Source organism: Rana temporaria, chromosome 8 (assembly GCF_905171775.1).
Source record: "Rana temporaria chromosome 8, aRanTem1.1, whole genome shotgun sequence".
Taxonomy (NCBI): Eukaryota; Metazoa; Chordata; class Amphibia; order Anura; family Ranidae; genus Rana; species Rana temporaria.
In genome coordinates this window covers 69874294-69896106 of record NC_053496.1, presented here as the reverse complement: position 1 = coordinate 69896106, position 21813 = coordinate 69874294, and the positions used below count along the sequence as shown (strand labels likewise).

The following is a 21813-nucleotide window of genomic DNA, read 5'->3' as shown; positions in this document are numbered from 1 at the left end:
TCGATCCATGTGTGGCCACACTGCAGTTGAATAGAAGTTGATCCACCAATCAACTTCTGGATCTACTTGATCAGCGCCGCGGACAATAGGCTCCAGTATTCTGACAGCTAGGAAGTCTTCAGACTATCAGAATACATAAAACAAGCAGCAGTGAGGATTCCCCCATCCACCTTGAATGTGTGGCTGGGAAAAATCGGGTCAGTTTTTTGTTCGATCCAGTATCCACTGGTTGAATAAAATATATGACCTATTCTCCACGCAAACCAAAAGAAAACCTCTAGGACAACATGCACACCACCCACCATCCTTGGACAAACCACCACCCCAAGCACCAAAGTCAAAAGCCTCAGAATCATCTTTGACTTGGACATGACTATGAATCGCACAAATAGGATCAGTAGTCAGCGGATATCACCATCTTCTCCGTAGACTCATCCCTTTCATTCCGGAAGGGGACACAGCAGTAGTAGTCGGAACAATCATCAATTCCCGACTCGACAGCGCAAACGCCCTCTACCTCAGACTTCCCAAATTTCACGTCTACAAGTCATCCAGAACATAGCAGCCAGACTGGTAACGGGAAAAAAAAAACCTGGGAATCAATCACCCCGACCCTGAGGACCCTACATTGGCTAGCCGTGAAGGATCTCACTCACAAAATGCACATATGGAAACGCTCGGCAATACCTATGCGAGCAAATAAAAAACACTACACCCCCTAGGCGCACCCTTCGGTCAGCTAACCAAAACCTCCTCCACATCCCGAAGAGCCGACAAATCTAAAGGAGAATGAAGATTCGCAGTCCAAGGACCACGGCTATGGAACGCTCTACCCACGGACATCGGCATGGAAGAAAACCACCGGGCCTTCAGGAAAAAACGTAAGACCCACCTCTTCTAAAGACACAGGCCGACACTGGCTACAAAAGCGCCTTGAGGCGATTTCGTTCGCATTTGTAGCGCTATACAAGTTACTCACTCTGTAAGGTCATTAGTAATGCTACAAAATGTACCATCAGTGATGACCTAGATTACATCCTTCGTACATTGTGATCATTAGTTTGCTCTTTTTATTTTGCATGCAATTTCCTTCATCATAGTATTAATATCTATTCAAACACATCTGTGATGTTGCTTGGCAACCACAGAGGTGTGAGGATGTAAACAGATGGCTTGAAACGTCTCCTTGCTCCCTGTAGCAATCTGATTATGTGATGATGAAGCAAGCGCACCGAGATAGAAATATGCAAATACCCCGCACAGTCACTGACAGCCTGATCATGTCAGCCTCCCAACATTAACCTCTATAAGAGGAAAAAACACCACACAACACAACTTGGCCCTTCATTCATTTCCACCCTATAAACACAGAGCACCTTATAAATAAAAAAAAAAAATGTCACCCCAGGACTTTCTGAAACATAACACATTAGAGAATAATGGTTGTGTCCATAGTATGGCATGATGATATGATAACACTGGCACAGCTCTGGGCAGTCCAGGTGGTGAAGGTGGATTAGCCTGCATATCAGGTGGCTAAAACAAGTCAGACAGATGCACATTGGGGGTTATTTACTAAAGGCACTTGGAAGTGCAGTCTCTGTAGATCTGAGGGGTACATACATGCAAGGCCAAAAAAAAAAAGCATTTTAGCTCGCACATGATTGTATGATAAAATCAGCAGAGCTTCCCCTCAGATCTACAGCGACTGCACTTTTACGTGCAAAGTGGATTTGCCTTTTATAAATCAACCCCACTGGCTTCCCAGTCCCTCTTACATCATAGTACCATAAAGAAATAAGCCCCGGAAACTTTCAGAAACTGATGCAGGTTACTGTTCACCCCCCCCCCCCCCCCCCCCATCCAAGTACCTTGTATGACACTCGGAATTCCACAGACATGTGTGCCCACCTGGCCAATGCCCTATTCAGAAGGAGCTAAATCTGGCCATATAAATTAGGATCAGATCACCAGGAATCAAATATTGACAATTCATGGGTTGTCCAGCAGAAATATCCTACATTCAGGAATGCCACAGTCACTAGTTAACACTACAGTGCTCTCACTGTGAACTTGAATTACAGATAAACAGGCTAAAGCCGGGTACACATAGGTAGTTTTTTTTTATTCATTCAACCCAGTGGGCCGAATAAAAAAAAAAAAAAAAAGGAGGGGCCCGCTGTACTATGTGATGTCAGTACAGTGATCTCTCCGCTGAGATTGTTTTTTGACAGGGAGACTGCCTCTGCTTCCCGAACACCCCCACCCCCCCTCCCTCACCAGCACACACCAGTCACTATTTGATGCCAGTCTGCTGATCCGATGCCAGTCCGCTGATCCGATGCCAGTCCGCTGATCCGATGCCAGTCCGCTGATCCGATGCCAGTCCGCTTATGGTTTTTCAGCATGCCCGTTCGATAGAAGCCAGATGTTACGCCAGCTTCCATCAAACAGGCTGTTGTACACACTGGCCAATTGTTGTCCGGTTTCTGTTAAATTGGCGATATTTGGCCCGTGTGTACCAGCCCTAACAATGCAGACCTTGTGTCCGGACCTACATGGACATGAATGGAGCAATTTTCGCTCAATTTGCCACATCAGGGAACAATACGTGTTTGTATATGATGGCAAGGAATGGCAGCCTCCATTATTCTCCCATGACAAGTTCCCAGTGCCTGCACCTTCCTAATGATAACTCCCAGAATTTTATACTGACAGTTTGACATTACACATTACAGCTAAGCATCATTATAACAGACAATCCTCCGATATGGAATTTAAAAATAGAGTTGGATACATTGACAATGTCTGTCCCATATGGTTCCCTTGTACATTCTCACCCCTGCACAGAAAATGGCTGTACACTGTCAGTAAGTGGGAACAGTAAAAACGTACTCCCTTTCACAAGTCCACTAATAAAAGGCATATCATCAAAATATATGGAGCAGAAAAGCTGTAGCTACAGCAAAGTCTCAGAAGCATGCAATGGGTTCCAGATCCAGAGTGATATAAATTACATACGCGCACATTACAAAGGCCTGCTTTCTATTTTGTAACTTTTATCAGTGCACATTGAACTCCTGCCATTACCTTTCCAACATCTTAAAAAAAGAACAGCAGTTTTCCATAACACAAAAGGACTTGCATGATTTAGCAGCTCTGCGCCCCGCTTCCAAGCACGCCACTAAATTGATAACAGTAGGTGAAATGTAAAGTCGTTTTATTTTGAAAAGCTGAGTTCAGCAAATTTCAGAACAAAAATCGCTCAGCAGCACTTTTCTACAAATGTCAAGCTTATTTAGGAGATGATTTCCAAGAGATGTTGCTCTTTTTTTAAGCCATAAGAATCCGTTTTGTGATGAATGCATTTCTTTCCCAGATGGTCTTCATTAGCACCGGACGGTGCCCCCTGGGTGACAGAAAAGGCAAGTCTTGAATTCCGTCATGGGGAAGAAAGGCTTTACTTTAAGGGTTGTAGAAAGTCTACACCTATTGTGTTCCCTACACATGTCCAGTCCCACCAACGGTTCATATGATGCACTGCTGAGATATCCAATTCCTTAATGTAGAAAGAAAGGCAAAACACAAATGTATCTTTGAAATGTTGCTTCCCTATTGCGCCATATTCAATGCATACATTCGCTACAAAACCACACAGATTTTCTAATGCTTGATGTTTTTACGTGCTCAGAATCACTGGAAAATGACCTATACGTAAACCTGGCCCTAGCAGTTAGTTCTTTGTGAAGTATTTAATCCACACAGAATGCTCTTGGGTACAGAGACCACCTGGCCAATAGCAAGTTTCAGGAAATACAAATACAATTTTCTGAGTGTTCCCAAGTAACTTTCTGTAAAAAAAAAAAAGGGGGAATTTAGTCTCCTGCTTAAAGCGGGGGTTCACCCTATTATAAAAAAAAAAAAAAAAAAAAAAATTATTCTAGCATAAAATTCGGCATCGTAGCGCGAGCTACAGTATGCCGGTCTTACATTTTTTATCCCCGTACTCACTGTGCTATTCCACATTGAAGATTCCGGGGAATGGGCGTTCCTATGGAGAGAGAAGGTGATTGACGGCCGGCCCTGGCACGTCACGCTTCTCCGGAAATAGCCTAAATAGGCTTGGCTCTTCACGGCGCCTGCGCATAGCCTGTGCGCAGGCGCCGTGAAGAGCCGAGACCTACTCCGGCTGTCTTCGGAGAGGGTGACGTGCCAGAGCCGGCCGTCAATCATCCTCCCTCTCCATAGGCACGCCCATTCCCCGCGGGAGTCGGAATCTTCAATGTGCAATAGCACAGTGAGTACGGGGATAAAAAATGTAAGACCGGCATACTGTAGCTCGTGCTACGATGCCGAATTTTATGCTAGACTGATGTTAAGGAGGGTGAACCACCGCTTTAAGACCCTGAATGGAGTCCAATAAGTAGGTTTGGTTAACCAACTATTACAATTGTAGTTCTATTTGACAGGAACAATTTTTTCAAGTTTTAAAAATGACATCAGCTGAAAGATGGGGCAACAGTTTGTTAGCAGCCATGGGGTTAGGGCAGAAGATCCAGGTGATGGGAAACAAAGTGGAGTTCCACCCACAAATGGAACTTCTGCTTTTCCGGGGGTGGAGGGGGCATGGCAGATACCAGTTTAATCCAGGTATTTGCTCCCACTTCCAGTGATAGATTGCCTGAGATTTCGCGGTGATCTGTGCCATGTCCGGCCCCTCTTCCGCCCCCCTGCTGTCTTCTGGGTGACACACAAGTCCCAGAAGACAGCAGGGACCAGCGACTCGCGCATGCGCAGTAGGGAACCAGGCTGTGAAGCTGCAAGTCTGCACTTCCTGATTCCCTTACGGAAGATGTCGGGGGCCTGCACCCGGGAGCCAAGGTACGGGTCGGCTTTGGCCGAGGACATCGCGGGCTCCCTGGACAGGCAAGTGTTCTATTATTAAAAGTCAGCAGCTGTAGTATTTGTAGCTGCTGACTTTAAATTCGCTTTTTTTTCCGTCAGAACTCCGCTTCAACTTTTGTGCACGTGCAAGGAAGCCGAGTCATTGGTAGCTGAAGACAAAAGGCTCCAAACCCAGGAGATGACTGGGAGAAGATGGCAGGCAGGAGAAACAGTGTCAAAGAAGAGAGCAGGCATCACATTGTTGGGGAAGAAGCTCTGGGGACCAAACTCGCTAAAGATCAGCTTAACTTCTTCAGACCCGCGCTATAGCCGAATGACGGCTACAGCGCGGACCTGAAAATCCAACTGGACGTCAATTGACGTCTGCCCCTTTGGGCGTTCCCCGCGCACGCTCCCGAGCGCGCAGCGGGGAAACTCTGTGTTGGCCGTGTTCCCTTGTACACAGCCAATTACAGTTCGCCGCGAACGGCCAATCAGAGTGGCCGTTTGCGATGCGATCTGTGCGGCCAATGAGAGATGATCTCATATGTAAACATATGAGATCATCTCTCATTGCCGTTTTACACAGAGACAGCGTCCTGTCTCTGGAGAGGAGACCGATCTGTGTCCCTTGTTCATAGGGACATAGATCGGTCACACCCCCCCCCCCCCTCCACCTACAGTTAGAACACAATGCAGGGAATACATTTAACCCCTTCCTCACCCCCTAGTGTTAACCCCTTCAATGCCAGTCACATTTATACTGCAATTAGTGCATATTTATAGCACTGATAGCAGTATAAATGTGAATGGCGTCAAAAATGTGTCAAAAGTGTCCGATGTGTCCGCCATAACGTCGCAGTCCCAATAAAAATCCCAGATCGCCGCCATTTCTAGTAAAAAAAAAATAATAATAATTCTGTCCCCTATTTTGTAGGCGCTATAACTTTTGCGCAAACCAGTCGCTTATTGCGATTTTTTTTATTTTTTTACACCAAAAATTTGTAGAAGAATACGTATCAGCCTAAACTGAGAAAAAAAATGTGTTTTTTTTTTTTAAATCGGGATATTTATTATAGCAACAAGTAAAAAATATTGTATTTTTTTTCAAAATTGTCGCTCTTTTTTGTTTATAGCGCAAAAAATAAAAACCGCACAGGCGATCAAATACCACCAAAAGCAAGCTCTACTTGTGGGGGAAAAAGGACGTCAATTTTGTTTGGGAGCCACGTCGCACGACCGCGCAATTGTTAGTTAAAGCGACGCAGTGCCGAAAGCTGAAATTTCACCTGGGCAGGAGGGGGGTATATGTGCCCAGTAAGCAAGTGGTTAAAAGCCCAACTGTACCGTCCTCAAAAATAAGTCAAAACTCAGAAATTCTGCAATTTAGAAAAATAATTGTGCAAGTCGTACTCTATTTTTATCGTTGGTAAATAATCTGGAGCACCTTTTGCCAGGGTAATGGCTGGGCATAGCGCTAGCCAGGACTCCGCAGGAGGCATGTTTGATCGCTTCTCACACACACACAGAGACCGAGTTTAATTGACATTTTTGAGGAAGTACACTTACACTGTAAAACAGGTTCGCACCTCTTTGGCAAAGGTTTTATTTCTGAGACGTAGCATATGCACTTTAATCCACAGACACATTTATGAGAATGAATAATCATCACCTCTGTTTACTTTGAACTGAATCAGCAGTTTAATGACAGATTCCTTTATATGACTCATCTGAAAATCACATGTAAAACGTACACCTATACCCGTCTAAATATCAATGCCAATTCAGGCTGTTACAGTGGCATTACAAAGTATGTGAACCCCTTGGAACGAACTTGTTTTCTGGAGTAACTTGCCATACCTTAAATTTCCATGCCATTGTGAATTTTTTTTTTTTTTCTAGATCCAGGGATAGTAGTGTTTCTGATTTAATTGTTTTATCGCAATTTGATTGCTTGGCCATAATGATATCAACAAGCTTCCTATTTATGCAGGAGTCAGAGTTTAAGATGAACGTCATCTAATTAGGATGAATATAAAGTGGCAAGATGCCATCTTGTGTCTATTTTAATGACAAGAAACGCAACTATATACAGCGACAAGACAAAGCATGTGAACCCCTTGGAATTAAATGGGTTTCTGCAGCAATTTCCCCAAAAATGTGATCCTCATCCAAATACAATGTGCTTAAGCCGATAAAACACAAACAATTTTAACTTTTCATCTTTATTGAACACCCATTCAAGGATACGTCCACCTTTATAAAAAAAATGATAAACGCAGAAAAAAAAAAATGCACATTGTTTTTTTCATGCAGGAGCCTGGAAAAAATTTCCCTCGCGATCAGTAGATCATGGATGTAATGTCAGACTTCTGCAGACAAGCCCTGCAGCCTATACCTTCCATACAGGCTGTCAGTTTGAAAGCTGCAGGGCTTGTGAATAATCTGCCCTAAGAAGAAACAAAATATGTTACCCCGGCTCCACTGTCAATATAAAAGAGTTCACAAACTGTGATTTGGAGCTCTAGCTAGGGCGCTCAGGCCCCACAGGTACAATTTTTGAATCAGGAAGGCTGGCAACTCGGATCCCTTTGAATAAAAGTACTTTATTTGCTACATGGATGCATGGGTGCAGGCTATGTTCTGACGCGTTTCACATAGGTGCCCTGACAGTTTATTCGGTCATTCGGTCACCTACCCTGGTGGCTGACGGTACTTGCAATTCATTAATTCACAGGAAACTGACAGCAGGTGCGGGGAGGAGAACTCCCACCCACTGTCACAGGGGAAGTGTAATTAGGGGGAGAGATGTCAGGAACTGGAATATGTTACATGTTCCACCCTAAATATGGGGTTTGCAACACACACTTTAAAGACATTACTGGAACTGGCAAACATCCCTGTTCATGAGCTTAACATACACGTACCATGCGATTTGGTACAGTGTGTTTTTGAAAGGTAGTGCATGTACTAACTTTTTGGCAATCTAGTGCAACTTCAGCCCATTTGAACAGGAACGAGGGCAGGGCTCCTGTGAAATTTAGACATTTAAGACAGTGCCAATTCTGATTAGAGAATTTGAATTAGACTATACCCATTAAAAGGGACCCCACTGGCACAAAACTGGCAACTGAGACACTCATAAGGTTGACAAGAGAAAAGTTTAAGCAAAACTAAAAGGGAGGATACTCCATTTCCCATAATAGTGCTGACATCTTCTCCTACATGCCAGGTTCAAAAAGGGTGTTCAATAATGTGAGATAGGTAATCTTTGAGTGTCCGTGCTCCACCAACACTCCACCAACACTCGTGTGAGAAGAAAAAAAACCTCAAGAAAAAGCAATTAGCTAGATAGAAAATTGCATGGGATTGCAATACATAGAAGGATGGGCGACATCAAAGAGATGATCCATAGCTTAACTGGCATCAGCTGCTGGGGCTTTCAGTTCTAATGCAGACAAACGTTAAAAAAAAAATAACAGAGTATATAACATATCGCAATATAGCCTGTGCAGGTTTAACAATAAAGTGGCCAGATTTACATTTGTTGGTGCTATAGGCTAGCACTGGAATGTACAGCTCTATAGCAAGAAAAAGACGCCATTCCTGCGACTCTTGGCGTGCGTTCCAACACTTCATAGCCTGGACCAGGCGTACCAGGAGTGATGTCGCACTGGGCAGAAGTGGCCCTGTGTTGATAGGATCACTTTAACACTTTAATACTTTGATTTTAGGGAGATTCATCCCCTCTATTTGTCCTGTTACCATTATCATCGAAAAAGAAAATCCCAAATTTTGGTTCGACATCGGAACACAAATAGAGGGGAAATCTTCCAATGGGGACATTAGTTCTGGTGACCCTGTGTCACACCGGGATTCCCTCTCACTTTCTCTTTTGGCTTTGGGACAGGAAGTGAAGGAAATCTCCCCACTGGGCACAGGCGATAAAAATAAACTGATGGGGGTTATAATCCTTGCTTAAAGGGGTTGTAAACCCTTGTGTTTTTTCACCTTAATGCATCCTATGCATTAAGGTAGAAAAACTTCAGACAGTGACCGGCCCCCTAGCCCCCCCGTTTTATTCACCTGACCCCCTTCGATCCCTTGCGGGAGACGCTCTATACCTCTCTGCCCAGCGTTTTCGGCTGTTGATTGGATAGATTGATAGCAGTTCAGCCATTGGCTCTCGCTGCTGTCAAATAAATCCAATGATGCGGGTGCAGAGTTCTACATTCAACGTCTATGGACGCAAATGCTGGACTCGGGATCGTGCCCACAAGGTAACCTCCTGGGAGAGCGCTTCTCCTAGAGGGTTATACTATGTGAAGAGGAGCTGATAGCTCTGCCAGGGGACCCCAAAAGACGATGATCGGGCCACTCTGTGCAAAACAAACTGCACAGTGGAGGTAACCCACGAAGCTTTACAATCATCTATCCAAAATGGGAGAAAAATAAACTAAAAGGCATGTTACCTTTCGTTACACTCTAATAGTGGAGTGATAAGATACTGACAACCCAGATATTCCACTACACACTAATAACATATTTTATGATCATTCTTAAAGGCCTGTAAACACGATCGGATATTCCGAAAACAATTGTCCGATGGACGAGTTTTGCTGGATAATCCGACCATCTGTATGCTCCATCGGACAATTGTTGTCGGAATTTCTGACAAGAAATGTTGGCTGGTCATGCTTTCAAATTGTCCAACAACAAATGTGTTTCGTCGGATTATCCAATCGCGTGTACACAAATCCTTCTGACTAAAATCCAAAGTACAAACACGCATGCTCCGAACCAATGCTAAACATCAGACAACAATAGCAGAAGTTGCCCAAAGGGTGGCGGTAATAAGCTGAAATACCACGTAGTTTTGTGAATGTTGGCTGAAAAAGTTCTGCAGAACAAGTTCACGGCCAATGCCCTTCGGAGAAAAATCCACGGATTTGTCCGATGAAAATCCGATTGTGTGTACGAGGCTTAAGACAGTCATCATATGACAATCGCCTGTGGACACCCACATCTGAATTTACTGACCACTCCCTGCACTTCTGGCTCAAGCACTTAGCCCAAAAAATAAATTTGACCCAAGATAGCCAAATAAATCTACAAAATATTCAACCCCTTTACGTTGGTGTAAACGGATGCTTTAAAGGGGCTGCATGACGGTAGAAGGGGCCCCCAATGATCTGGCATGCATTAGCTGCACATTGATGACATCATTAGCCCACCCTACCGGCTCCTGATCTTCGGTAGTTAACTGAGAATGTGCCAGAACAAGACTGCGGCATGTATTCGCATATGGCAGTCGTATAGTGCTTGATAACACAGAAGTAGATTATTTGTGAACCAACTACATATGCAGCTACAGCTTCAGACAAAATATCAATGCACAGTTCAAAACTGGAAATATAACAATTTGACAGTTCAAAAATGAGCTCTGTCTGGAAAATCAAATAAATGATTCTGCAGCATAATACAAAACAGGACAAGATAACATGAGAGCCGTTGTTACAAGGTGAACATGAATATTTTATCTGAAGGTGATGAGTTTTTTTTTACCACGGTGATATTCCTGTTAGAAGTGGAAATACTTTTACCGTGTCACAAAGAAGTGATCCAGCTCAGAAGATGCATATGCAACAAACTTTATTCTATAAAGTACAAAGAAACAGAAATACAGAGCCTACAATGCCGATTTGTACTTGGCCTTACTACCTAATGAATTGCAGACCTGGGACAATTACACGGGTAGGAGAATGGTTCTCAGAGTTCACTGGCTGTATGCTTTGTACTGGCTCACTGACTCATAGCCCGGAATCTGGATCACATATAATCATCCATCAGAACTTGGATCAAAGGTCAAATATCAATCTCATTCATCCGAGTTTCAAACAACATGAACAAGAACCACCAAGAAGCCCAGATAAAAGTATAACTTAAAGAAATGTATACCCCACCGGGCACCTATTAACCTGTGCACCAGTGAAGATGCCAATACATTCTGCATGGCCAAAAGTGCATCATACACAAGCCCCAAATATCTGAAAGCTGATGGGAAGTTCATAGACTGACAAAACCTGAAACGATCACATGAGAATGCTGCAGAAAACTACAGTGCAATCAATTCATTAGTGTTACTATTCTGATTTCCTGAGCTCATAATAGGATATTTACAGAGCTCTATAATAAGCCGGAAACAGGCAGACATTCCTTCTTGTAGTACATCCCGCCAGATTTATCACCCAGACATCCCATACCAACCTTGCCCTGTTTCCAGCACTCTCTGAAGAGCTTCCAGTTGTAGTTATTTTTATGATCCTTTAACCATAGAATGTGCCGTTCACAAATCCAAGAATGTGGAATATCACTGTAAGTCCTTGCGTTCTCATCACGAGGCAGCTTGCGGCTCTCGGGAATTTCCTCCTTTGGCTCGTTTTTTATGACGGGTTTAGGTGGCCGTGTGGCAGGAATCTTGTTTTCAACCACTGAGGCAATGATGTCATCCAAGATGTTTGGCATGGACCTTCCACCTTTACCACTCTGTGATTAGAAGAAAATAAACAGACCACAATTGTTATATACATTCCAGAGGAAGCGACTACATTAAAAGGCATTTACAAATAAGAGATAGTAAACTGCATGTAGTCAGAAGGTGGCCAAGGCTGGCCGTACATTATACAATTTTCCTTAAGATTTACCAAAACCATATAATATGAGGTAACAACTAAACACTTAATTTGCATGCAACCACGCAGGCTCTTGCATGACATAGTTAAAATCTTAATGAATTTGAATGACAAAAATTGTATAATGTATGGCCAGCTTAAAGGTTACTTAAAGGGGTTGCAAAGGTTTGTTTTTTATTTTCTAAATAGGTTCCTATAAGCTAGTGCATTGTTGGTTCACTTAACCTTTCCTTCAATTTCCCTTCTAAAAAATTTTTTTCTTTGTTTGAATTTCTCACTTCCTGTTTCTCCTCAGTAAGCTTACCCCCATCATCCGAGCCATTCTGGCTGGGGGTTAGTCAGCATGCTCGCTTATTGAGGAGGAACAGGAAGTGAGAAATTCAGAAAGTGTGCTCATCCCCTCCCTTGGGACTACATCCCTGCGGGGAGACGCTGTGAACACCAGAACGGCTCGGATGATGGAGGCAAGCTTACTGAGGAGAAACAGGAAGTGAGAAATTCAGACAAAGAAAAAAAAAACATTTTGACAGGAAATGGAAGGAAAAGGTAAGTGAACCAACAATGCACTAGCTTAAAGGAACCCATTTAGAAAATAAAAAACAAGCCTTTACAATCCCTTTAAGTCAGAGGAATTTACATCCCTGTTTTTATGTCACCAGGCCATGGCACTTAAAGTTTCAACTCTGGATATTTCATACAAGTTTAAATGATATAGAAGTACATTTTAGACTTCATCTGCAGCACAACCAAATGGGAAATTCCTAACTCCACGCTACGAAACTGCATAAGGAAGGAATGCCGATAACCAGCAAGTGTGTTTACATGTGATCCGCTGTGATTGGACACTGATCACATGGTAAAGAGCCACTGTGATTGGCCCTCTAGCCCGATCCGAAGAACACAGTCCTCACAGAATGCGCCAGATGTGCAGGTGGGGGGCATGGCTGGGAAGACGTCCATGGACAACCTCCTAGGTCTGGAAGGAGAGACTCAAAATTTTCGAGCCACACTCGTTCACTAAGTGTAAAACACATTTTTACAAAAAAAAAATCCCCCAAAAAAAACAAAGAAAACAAATGCACATGTTAAGTTTACTATTTTCTGTTGGACCTGGACACCACTTGGATAAAAGAAAAGTTAACCTTTAATAACATGTTACACCCATATTCAGGGTGTAATAATATGTAACTAAATCATTAGCCCCCGAAACCCCTGTTGTGATAATTTGTCACAATTTGAAACACCACGGCTGTTCGGGGCTCCACCCACACGGCCTTATTGTTCATTCAGTGTTCTGTGAATGGGAGAACTACAACTACCGTCAACCACTGTGGCTGACGGTTTGTAGTTCTCAATGAGCTACAAGGATGCTGGTGAGCGATCTAGTAGTTCATCAAGTCATTCTATCATTCAGTGACTGCTTGCCTAAAAAATGTAGGGGCAGACCACTACACTGACAGCCTGCAGGAGCCCGAGATTGCAACCACATTCTGCCGATTGTGGGTGCAATGCTTTACAGGATCCTAATAAAAAAATTAAAAATACGTGCACTTTTTTACCTGCAGAAAAATGTGCATTTTTTTTTAAATGTGAACCTAGCCTTTAATTGCTTGCTTAGGTCTAATGAACACAGTAAAAGCGATTTACTTTCTCAATCCTGCACCCACTCCCCGTTTCTGAACTATCCCCACAGAGTCTATGGTCCTGACGGTAAGACCATGGCAGGGTCCATAGCCCTGCGCTGGATATGAGTACACAGAGGGTCAGTCCACCACAGGGGAGCACGATTCTCCACCTCCGTGACCAAATTTCAGGTGTGCCTAGGCAAAAGGTCTAAAAATTGCCCAAAAACTGTATACAAGCCAGCTGGTGAATCAAGCCTCCCTTTTAGTTAGGAAAAGCCACATGTTTTCATTGTGCACCATTACAATCTTCTATCCGCTAGCGTTCTAACAACCAATAATGTCATTGGTTGATAAGGTGGGTGTCAAGCGTTTGCACAGCATCCTTGTTTGCCTCTCCCCTGTGGCTCCTTGTCAGCACTGGGGTCACATTAGCTGAGTGAGGGAGAAGAGAAAGATAGGCATACTAGTCAGTACCAACGTGCAAAGGTGTATTTGCTTTGGAAGACTATCACCTCTAACATTGAGGTGTCTGGATTTTGGTGCATTCTGTAAAACTATTCGTTTAGTTTCTTCCATTTTAGAAAGGGGTGCCTCGGTATTGGAGAATTTTAAAGGGCGTCTCCATTGAAAAATGGTTGAGAAACACGGCCCTAGACAAAGTGAGCAGTTAACCCCTACAGCTCCACTGCAAGGGATAATGTTATAGTTTCCCAGAGTTGGGCTTTAAGTCTGTGTACAGTCAAGCGTTTTTAAGCTGTGGGTAAAGTAGGGAACAATTTAAGAATACTGAAGTCTCTGGGTTAGCATCATTTCCAGGGAACCAGAATTTTCAGAAGATGTTTGCAATGAAAACCTTAAAACTTCGTCAGTACTGGCCTTTACAACAAAGTCCAAAACAAGAAAAAGCTTCTAAACAGCAGCCAACATGTGGAAACCTAATGAATTTTTATGGGCCTGTTTCCTCAATGGTCAGGTTCCCATAAAACAGCCACACTTTGGGAGGCCAACTCAGTCTGGGAATTTTTGGAGAGCTCTCGACTTTCCTTCTCTATGTCTATTAAATGTTAAATACCACACTTGCATATCATCACTAAAAAACAAGTTTGTTTGCTGCTGCGTTCCTAGTCTTTAGTTGTCTTTGGCAGAAGCTCATATGTGAGAACCGTTTGCCAAGAGGCTTCGTTTCTCCTTGTTGAATTATTTACCTTCCAGTGATTTCTGCAACATCAAACATCCCACACAAGTCAGATTAGTCTGGTGTGCATTTTTTTTTGGCTTATAAACGTAAAACAAACCATAGAGGTGGGCATACTATACAAAGTATGGTGCAGCTTTTACTCACTGGATTTCCTACGGAGTAAACCGGTGCAAAGGCTATGCCAGCATCAGTGGATCCCAGACGCAGTTTTCCAGCAGTGGTGGTCAGGAGGTCTCTCAGGGTTGAACCTGGCTCGCTGGTCTGAGTGGTGGGTGGTGAGGATTTGCAGTTTACCCCATCGTTACCATCTTGTTCTTCCTTGATATGTTTTCCCACTGGACACTCCTTATTCTCTGCAAAGACAATAGAGAACAAGTTGGAGGTAGTAAAGTACCATAAGGGAGAGAGAACAGCTATACCGTGGTCATTAAAAAGAGAAACAGTAACAGGGCTTACTCATGAATCTGAATAATGATATCGTCACTGTGCAAGCCTTGGTTTGAATTATCTATATGTGTCCCCTTTTGTAGCCTCGCTTTTTCCAAATCTGACATTTCAGGGGACAGAGAACAGTTAAAATCTGACACCTGCTACGCTAACTAATCTCATATATTGTCTGCCAACTTCTGAAAATGTGCAGACCTCTACCTGAAAATAATTCGCAGCATGCTTGTTGCAAGTAGAGAGGAGAAATGACTAGGGTTGCCCTGATAGCACTTTAAGACCAAGTACAGATACTTCCCCCCCCCCCCCCCCCCAAGTACTCGCCAATAACGATTCGTTTTTTAATGTCATGCAACAGTTTTCAAAGCACAATACAGACTAATGATATCTTCTAGCACTGTTTAAGCAGCACTGTAGAGCACCAATAGGTGGCATTGATTATGCAGCACTGATTGGCACTAATATGCAGCACTGATTGGCAATTGCTGGCCTGGCATAATAAATAACATGGATGAGAGGAAAGGAAAGGATTTAGCATTGCAAAATACTTCCTTTCCTCTCATCATTCATGTCATTTATCATATAGTATAAGCTGCAACGCCCAACTTGGTACACCTTGCACTTGGCCTGCATTAAGCAGCAGCGGACATCTTGTTACACCCAGCCAGAACTATATGGGCTGGGTGTAACAAGATGTCCGCTGCTGGCTTACTGCGACCGAGTGCAGGGTGTACCAATATGGGCTTCGGGATGTTTAATATCTGACAGAGACATGGAGCGTCACTTCTGTTACCGAATGTGACGGCTCCGGTCACTGATTATGATGGAACATGCGGCTGTGCCCTTGCACCCCTGCCAGCTTACCTAGGGTCCACTGCTGCCAACCTGTTGAGGACTCGCTCTCCGCTCTACCCTCTCCACCCGCTGACTTCCAGTTTGCAAGCAACGTCACCTCATTCCCAGGTATCGGATTAGGCATCGGGAGCATCTGTGCGAGTACAAGAACTTGCGCAAATGCTCGGCACCGATACTAGTATCGAGACAGCCCTAGTGATGACTAGCAATGGAAATACCATATTCTTTTAATAGTGTTCTTATAACAAGTGTTGGGACACGTTCCTTAGCCCCCCACAAAGCAAAAAGGCCACAGTGCATCCCCATTCCACTCTATGAACTTCCTCAGCTGCATTTGTCTGAATTTCATTCCCGTCTCTTAACATGAAGGGAGTCTAAATGTTCTCCTATGGTGTGTCCTTCCCCCACTGGATGAACCAGCGAGATTTCAAAGTGAATGTTATTCAGCCAGTGAGGAGGTGACTTCCACTGGGTAATGTGTCAGCAGAACGGCTGTGATTGTGCTGCTGGTAACAGAGAATTGCCAGTGTAAACTTCATTTCTGTGTCATCACTATTTAAATATAGAGACTCACCCTTCTTTTCTTCTCTGGCCTTCTGTTCGGCCAGGTCTGCTAGCCAATGCAGTGAGGAATGGGATTCTGGGGATGCCAGCTTACTATCCGTGCTACTGTCACTTCCGGGGCTCACATTACCGTTGGTTTCTGGCTTTTGAGGCGAATTCTGCGGCTGCGATTCAAGCAAGCTGAGAGATATCTTGTTACTGTGATTGAGAACGTTCTGCAGTACCTAAAAGATTGACCAAAATTCATGTCAGGTCAGACACAGCTCCCCCTTGGATGGTCAATACTTATGATTTTTATTTATTTTTTATGAAAACCATTTTGTAAACATATTTCTGTTGGCAATAGCCAAAAAATAATTATAGAAAGTGACATTTGTACATTTCTAGGTTGGAAAACTGATCAAAGAAAATGACTGGAAATATTTTCCCACAGATGTCCTTTCATACATAAGGCAGCATGATTTTGCAGCTCTGAGATAGGACTCAGGCAGAGAGTAAGGTCATTCTAGGAATACAAATCAACGTTTGCCCAATTATGTATAGTAGACATGGCTGACAAAACGGAAAAGCCAAATCTGATAGAATAAGAAAAACGTATAACAACTGACATTCTGTCATCTTATATGTACATTAAAAGTGCAGATGGGAAGCTTGGGATAAAATTTGGTTTGGTTTCTCTGTGTAAAGATAAGCCCACACTGTAAAGTATAATGACGGTCTCCTACACAACCAGCTCAAGCACGCCTATAAAATAAAAGGAGACCAATAATTCATGAATTAAACGGACCCTCCATTTACTAATGTCATTCTATACAAACTAGCCCTGATCAAAGAGCAACCTTATTGCCCTTAAAATGCGTAGGTCTGTTTTTGAACAGGATGAAATAAATACTCTTGGAATCCAAAATCTTTGGTGTGGCTCTTGGTCTCCTAACACCTATATTTATACAGCGTTATTATATTACATATTGGTTTACACTATGACACACAGATTAACAAACATGGCTAACATTACAGAACATCAGAAGAGTCAATAGACATGAGAACTGCTTTATCATAGCCACTCAATTTTGGCTATAGTTGGGCTCTAAAGTGTTTCTAAATCCACAACAGTAAAAATCAGTCTATATGTGCAGTAAAGCACGCATGTTATACTCACTGTGGAACCTAAGGGGTTAATCCTCTGCATTGTGTAAAAAGGTTGTTTGATCCCATATGCACAGGTCCTCCCCTTCCTTGCATGGTCTCCAAAACATGTCTGGATAAGACAGTTACTGGAGTCAGTCTGCACATGGGCAGTTTGGTGTGTATTGCTAGAGAGTTTGGGAGGATGCATGTGATCAGCACAGGGGCAACAAACACTGTCCAGAGGGTCAGGGGTCCTGCATCCCGATAAGACAGCAGTACAGTATGAAAACGCTACAAGTATTAACCAGGCACTGATAAAAGTATATTTAGCGGTTTATATTTACTAAAATGATTGCATTTTCCATGTTCTGTGTACTGTGGGAGACCAGAAACAGTGAATGCAGGTCCTGGGTTTAGTAACACTAAGAAAACCGATAAATGTGAAGGTGGTAAATTGGTCATGAACAGAACACAATTTAGACCTCATTCACAAGCTCAGCGTTCATTTGTGGCATTTCTGTAGCTCTGAATCTTATCATTTTAAGCTGTCAAGAACGTATTGGTTCAGGTTTACACGTTCTTCCTACCTTTTCTGGTGATTTTACATTAAAGGCCTCATTCACATGGGCGCTGAGGCCCATAGTTCATGCATAGTATAAAGCTGACAGGTTCAGTGGGCAGACACCCCATTCAAGCTATGGGGACACAGTGCCTGCACAGACACAACCATTGATCCCAATTTGACAGGCGGGTAGGTGATCCCTTGGTGGGGACAGTGTGGTGGTGTAGTCGCTGCTTCCCCATAGACTTGAATGAACTACATGCTGGCTCAAGCTACATAAACACAAGGTCCCATTCACAGACTACGGGCCTCAGCACCCATGTAAATGAGGCCTTAAAAGTAAAATCTCCACAAAAAGTAGGAATAATGTGTAGCATAAGCAATATATTCTTAACAGCTTAAATGATCAGGTTTAGAAATGCCACAAATGAGCACCGAGCTATAAGCAATATGCCGAGCTGATGTAGAATCTGATACAATTTCATAAACCTCAATCAAAAAGAAGGCCAGTTGCACACGGGCATAAACATTTACTGATGTCAATACTGTTCTGTTGACAGAAAGATCCTGAGCAAAGAACAGTAATACAGCGAGAAGTTGTTTTTCCTTAAGGCGTCCTGTACACGGGAGTAAATATCAGTGATGTGAAATGAAATGCATTATTGTCTATGGAACAATGCACACAGTAAATATCAGTAACACAGCTAAACTTTCCATTTGGGTGCAGCACGTGCGATTATGAGTCTATAAGCATGTTTACATGAATATAAAGGAGTATTAATCGGAGTATAAATGTTTTGTAAAAGACATGTAAAGGTGCATAAGCTTATAGACGAGTAAAATTATTCTTCATTGATCGTGCTGTAATATACTCATTTACTTGTGTACACATGTGTATAGACAACGTAATCACACGTTTATGTGTCAATTACTACACTCAAATGTCAACTTTTCTAGTTTTGTTTTACAGCTCTGTACTCATTTGCTGGAATACAGATATTTACTCTGCTGTGTGCATTGTTCCATAGACAATAATGCATCTCATTTCAATTCCCTGATATTTACTCCCGTGTGCAGGAGGCCTTAAGGAAAAACTTTAAAAACGAGTCCTACAGCTTTGTTTAATATCACTGCTACTAAGCTAAATGTATGTGATCGGTTAAAGAGGAAATCCAGCCAGCGCGATAGAGTGGGAAAGACTCAGAAACGCTTTGAGATCTGGTGGGACCTTGATGGGCATGTTTCCCTTACCTGCTGACAATGCAGAGGTGAGGGAAAATCTCCACATGGACAATAAAAAAATATGCCAAGTGCTCTGGTCACCCTGCTCTAAACACACATTTGATTCAATGCTTTTTTATTCCTCTTGGAGGTTATCCCTCACTTACTGTCCTGCTGACTGGACAGGCAAACCTCCCCAAATAAATCAGAGAGGAGAAAAAAACTTCAAGGGAGGTTTTAACTCTTTCCCACTCCACGCAAGAAAAAAAAATCTCAGAAATTGTCCATAGACATGCATGTTAGGTATTTCTAAGGGTTTCTGTTACACAATCTCACCTGTGATACACCATTGAGTGTAGGTAGCTTGCCAACCTGCGAATTCAGTTTAATGGCACACTGACAGTGTGACTTAATCCCAAATTTGTCTCGGAGGCTGTGCATTGCTTCTAGAAGGTCAGTCAGAACTAAAACAAAGAAGCACAATATTTAGCAGATTTTCATTTACAGTCTTTGAAAGCTGGCGAACAGCACCAGGCTATTAGGACAACCAGTTCCAGTTGTTTTTTTATTTATTTTAACTACAGGAATACTGCCACTGCTGTACAGGTATACTGCCACTGTTGCACAGGTATACTGCAACTGTTGCACAGGTATACTGCGACTGTTGCACAGGTATACTGCGACTGTTGTACAGGTATACTGCGGCTGTTGTACAGGTATACTGCGGCTGTTGTACAGGTATACTGCGGCTGTTGTACAGGTATACTGCGGCTGTTGTACAGGTATACTGCGACTGTTGCACAGGTATACTGCGACTGTTGCACAGGTATACTGCGACTGTTGCACAGGTATACTGCGACTGTTGCACAGGTATACTGCGACTGTTGCACAGGTATACTGCGACTGTTGCACAGGTATACTGCGACTGCTGCACAGGTATACTGCGACTGTTGCACAGGTATACTGCGACTGCTGCACAGGTATACTGCGACTGCTGTACAGGTATACTGCGACTGTTGTACAGGTATACTGCGACTGCTGTACAGGTATACTGCGACTGCTGTACAGGTATACTGCGACTGCTGTACAGGTATACTGCGACTGCACATATTAGGTGCTGCTTAAATTGCAATTTTTTGCTAAATGAAGGGCATCTTTAAAACGCTTATAGCTGTATTGAAACCTGTCTGCTAAAAGTCTTAGGCCCCGTACACACGAGGAGACATGTCCTCTTAAACTGGACCAGTTTCCGCGGACATGTCCGACCGTGTGTATGGCCTAGCGGACAGGTTTCCAGCGGACAAAAGTTTCTTAGTAAGCTAATAAACTTGTCCGCTGGAAACATGTACGTCGGACATGTCCGATGGTTAGTACACCTCATCGTACAATTCCGCTGGTTATGACGTGTAACCAGTGTCCCGAAATCCCACGCATGCGTCAAATTGATTCAACGCATGCGTGGAAGCATTGCACTTCCGTGTTTGAGAACGTCGGTGTCTTCTACGTCACCGCGTTCTCTGTCCGCGGGGATTTTGGTCTGATGGTGTGTACACACATCAGACCAAAAGCTCCCAGGAGACATGTCCTAAGAAAACGGTCCGCGGACCGTTTTCATCGGACATGTCTCCTCGTGTGTACGGGGCCTTAGTGTGTCAGTCAGTATAAGTGTCCACATCTAGGTACCCGAGCCAGGCATATGAGAAATCGCTAAGCTTCTGCACAGCATCTGATCTAGATTGTGTTCCAATTTACTGTATCGAGCGGGAAGACATCTAAAAATCCTTTTTTTTTTTTTTAAAACAAACCTTGAGTTTCAATTAAATGTTCCCACTCACATCACACGCAAGGTATATTACATGTTCAATAAGTCTTACCTGAGCTTGGTATAATCTGTGTAGGCATTAGGTGCTTGTAATCATGAGGTTGGCCCTTTACACATTTCAGCCAAGTGTACAGTTCCTTATCTACAAAAAAAAGAAAATCCCACACATTTCCATTAATAAAAGCAATAAAAAACAAGTATTGGTTACGATTAAGGGTTAAATATCAGAAGCCAAAAAGAAAAATATACTTCCTTTTCTTGAAGACAAGCACAGGTCAATTACCACCCTTTCAAGGTTATGAAGTTGACATGCTGTGCTGTGATGTTATCACTAAATCATCCCAGTTTTGACAGGTAATTTAAACTGTTGGTCAGAGCAGAGGATGCTCTTTAACCATTTGTTAGTGTCGCTCTGACAGAATTCATGGGTCATTAAATTTATGGAGATAAAATCAATTCTCCTTACCATAGTATGGATTTATGCTTTAATCTGATTAAAATTCTCCTACCCCCTTTAACAGGCAAAGTGATTTATTTGCAAAATATGCTGATCCGTATATACCATTTATTTATTCTGCTATAATTAAATTAGGCTGTGAGGTCACTTTCGAGGTTAGAATGGTTTGCAGAACAGACAGGGTACAAAAATAGCAGCTGCTATTACTTACAAACAATATTATAACATTGTGTGCAAGGGTAATGATGTGGCTATACCCATTATTGGTCAGTTTCACCAAATCTCTAGTGTTTTTAGTGAAAGACTTAGAAGCTCTATAGTTCAGTATAGTGACATACCATTCCAATTCTGCTAATGAACA

The 21813-nt window shown here is 42.9% G+C and overlaps 1 protein-coding gene across 5 annotated transcripts in view; it reads right to left on the bottom strand.

Annotated features, from left to right (window-relative positions):
• Positions 1-21813, bottom strand: part of JMJD1C (jumonji domain containing 1C) — a 389821-nt gene that overhangs the window by 16267 nt on the left and 351741 nt on the right. For all 5 annotated transcript variants that reach the window (XM_040361986.1, XM_040361984.1, XM_040361985.1 and 2 more), the window contains 5 exons: positions 21048-21137; positions 19510-19637; positions 16273-16486; positions 14544-14752; positions 11152-11430 (listed from right to left, as the gene is read on the bottom strand). In XM_040361986.1, the coding sequence (XP_040217920.1) occupies positions 11152-11430; positions 14544-14752; positions 16273-16486; positions 19510-19637; positions 21048-21137 (920 nt within the window). The remainder of the gene's footprint in view (positions 1-11151; positions 11431-14543; positions 14753-16272; positions 16487-19509; positions 19638-21047; positions 21138-21813) is intronic.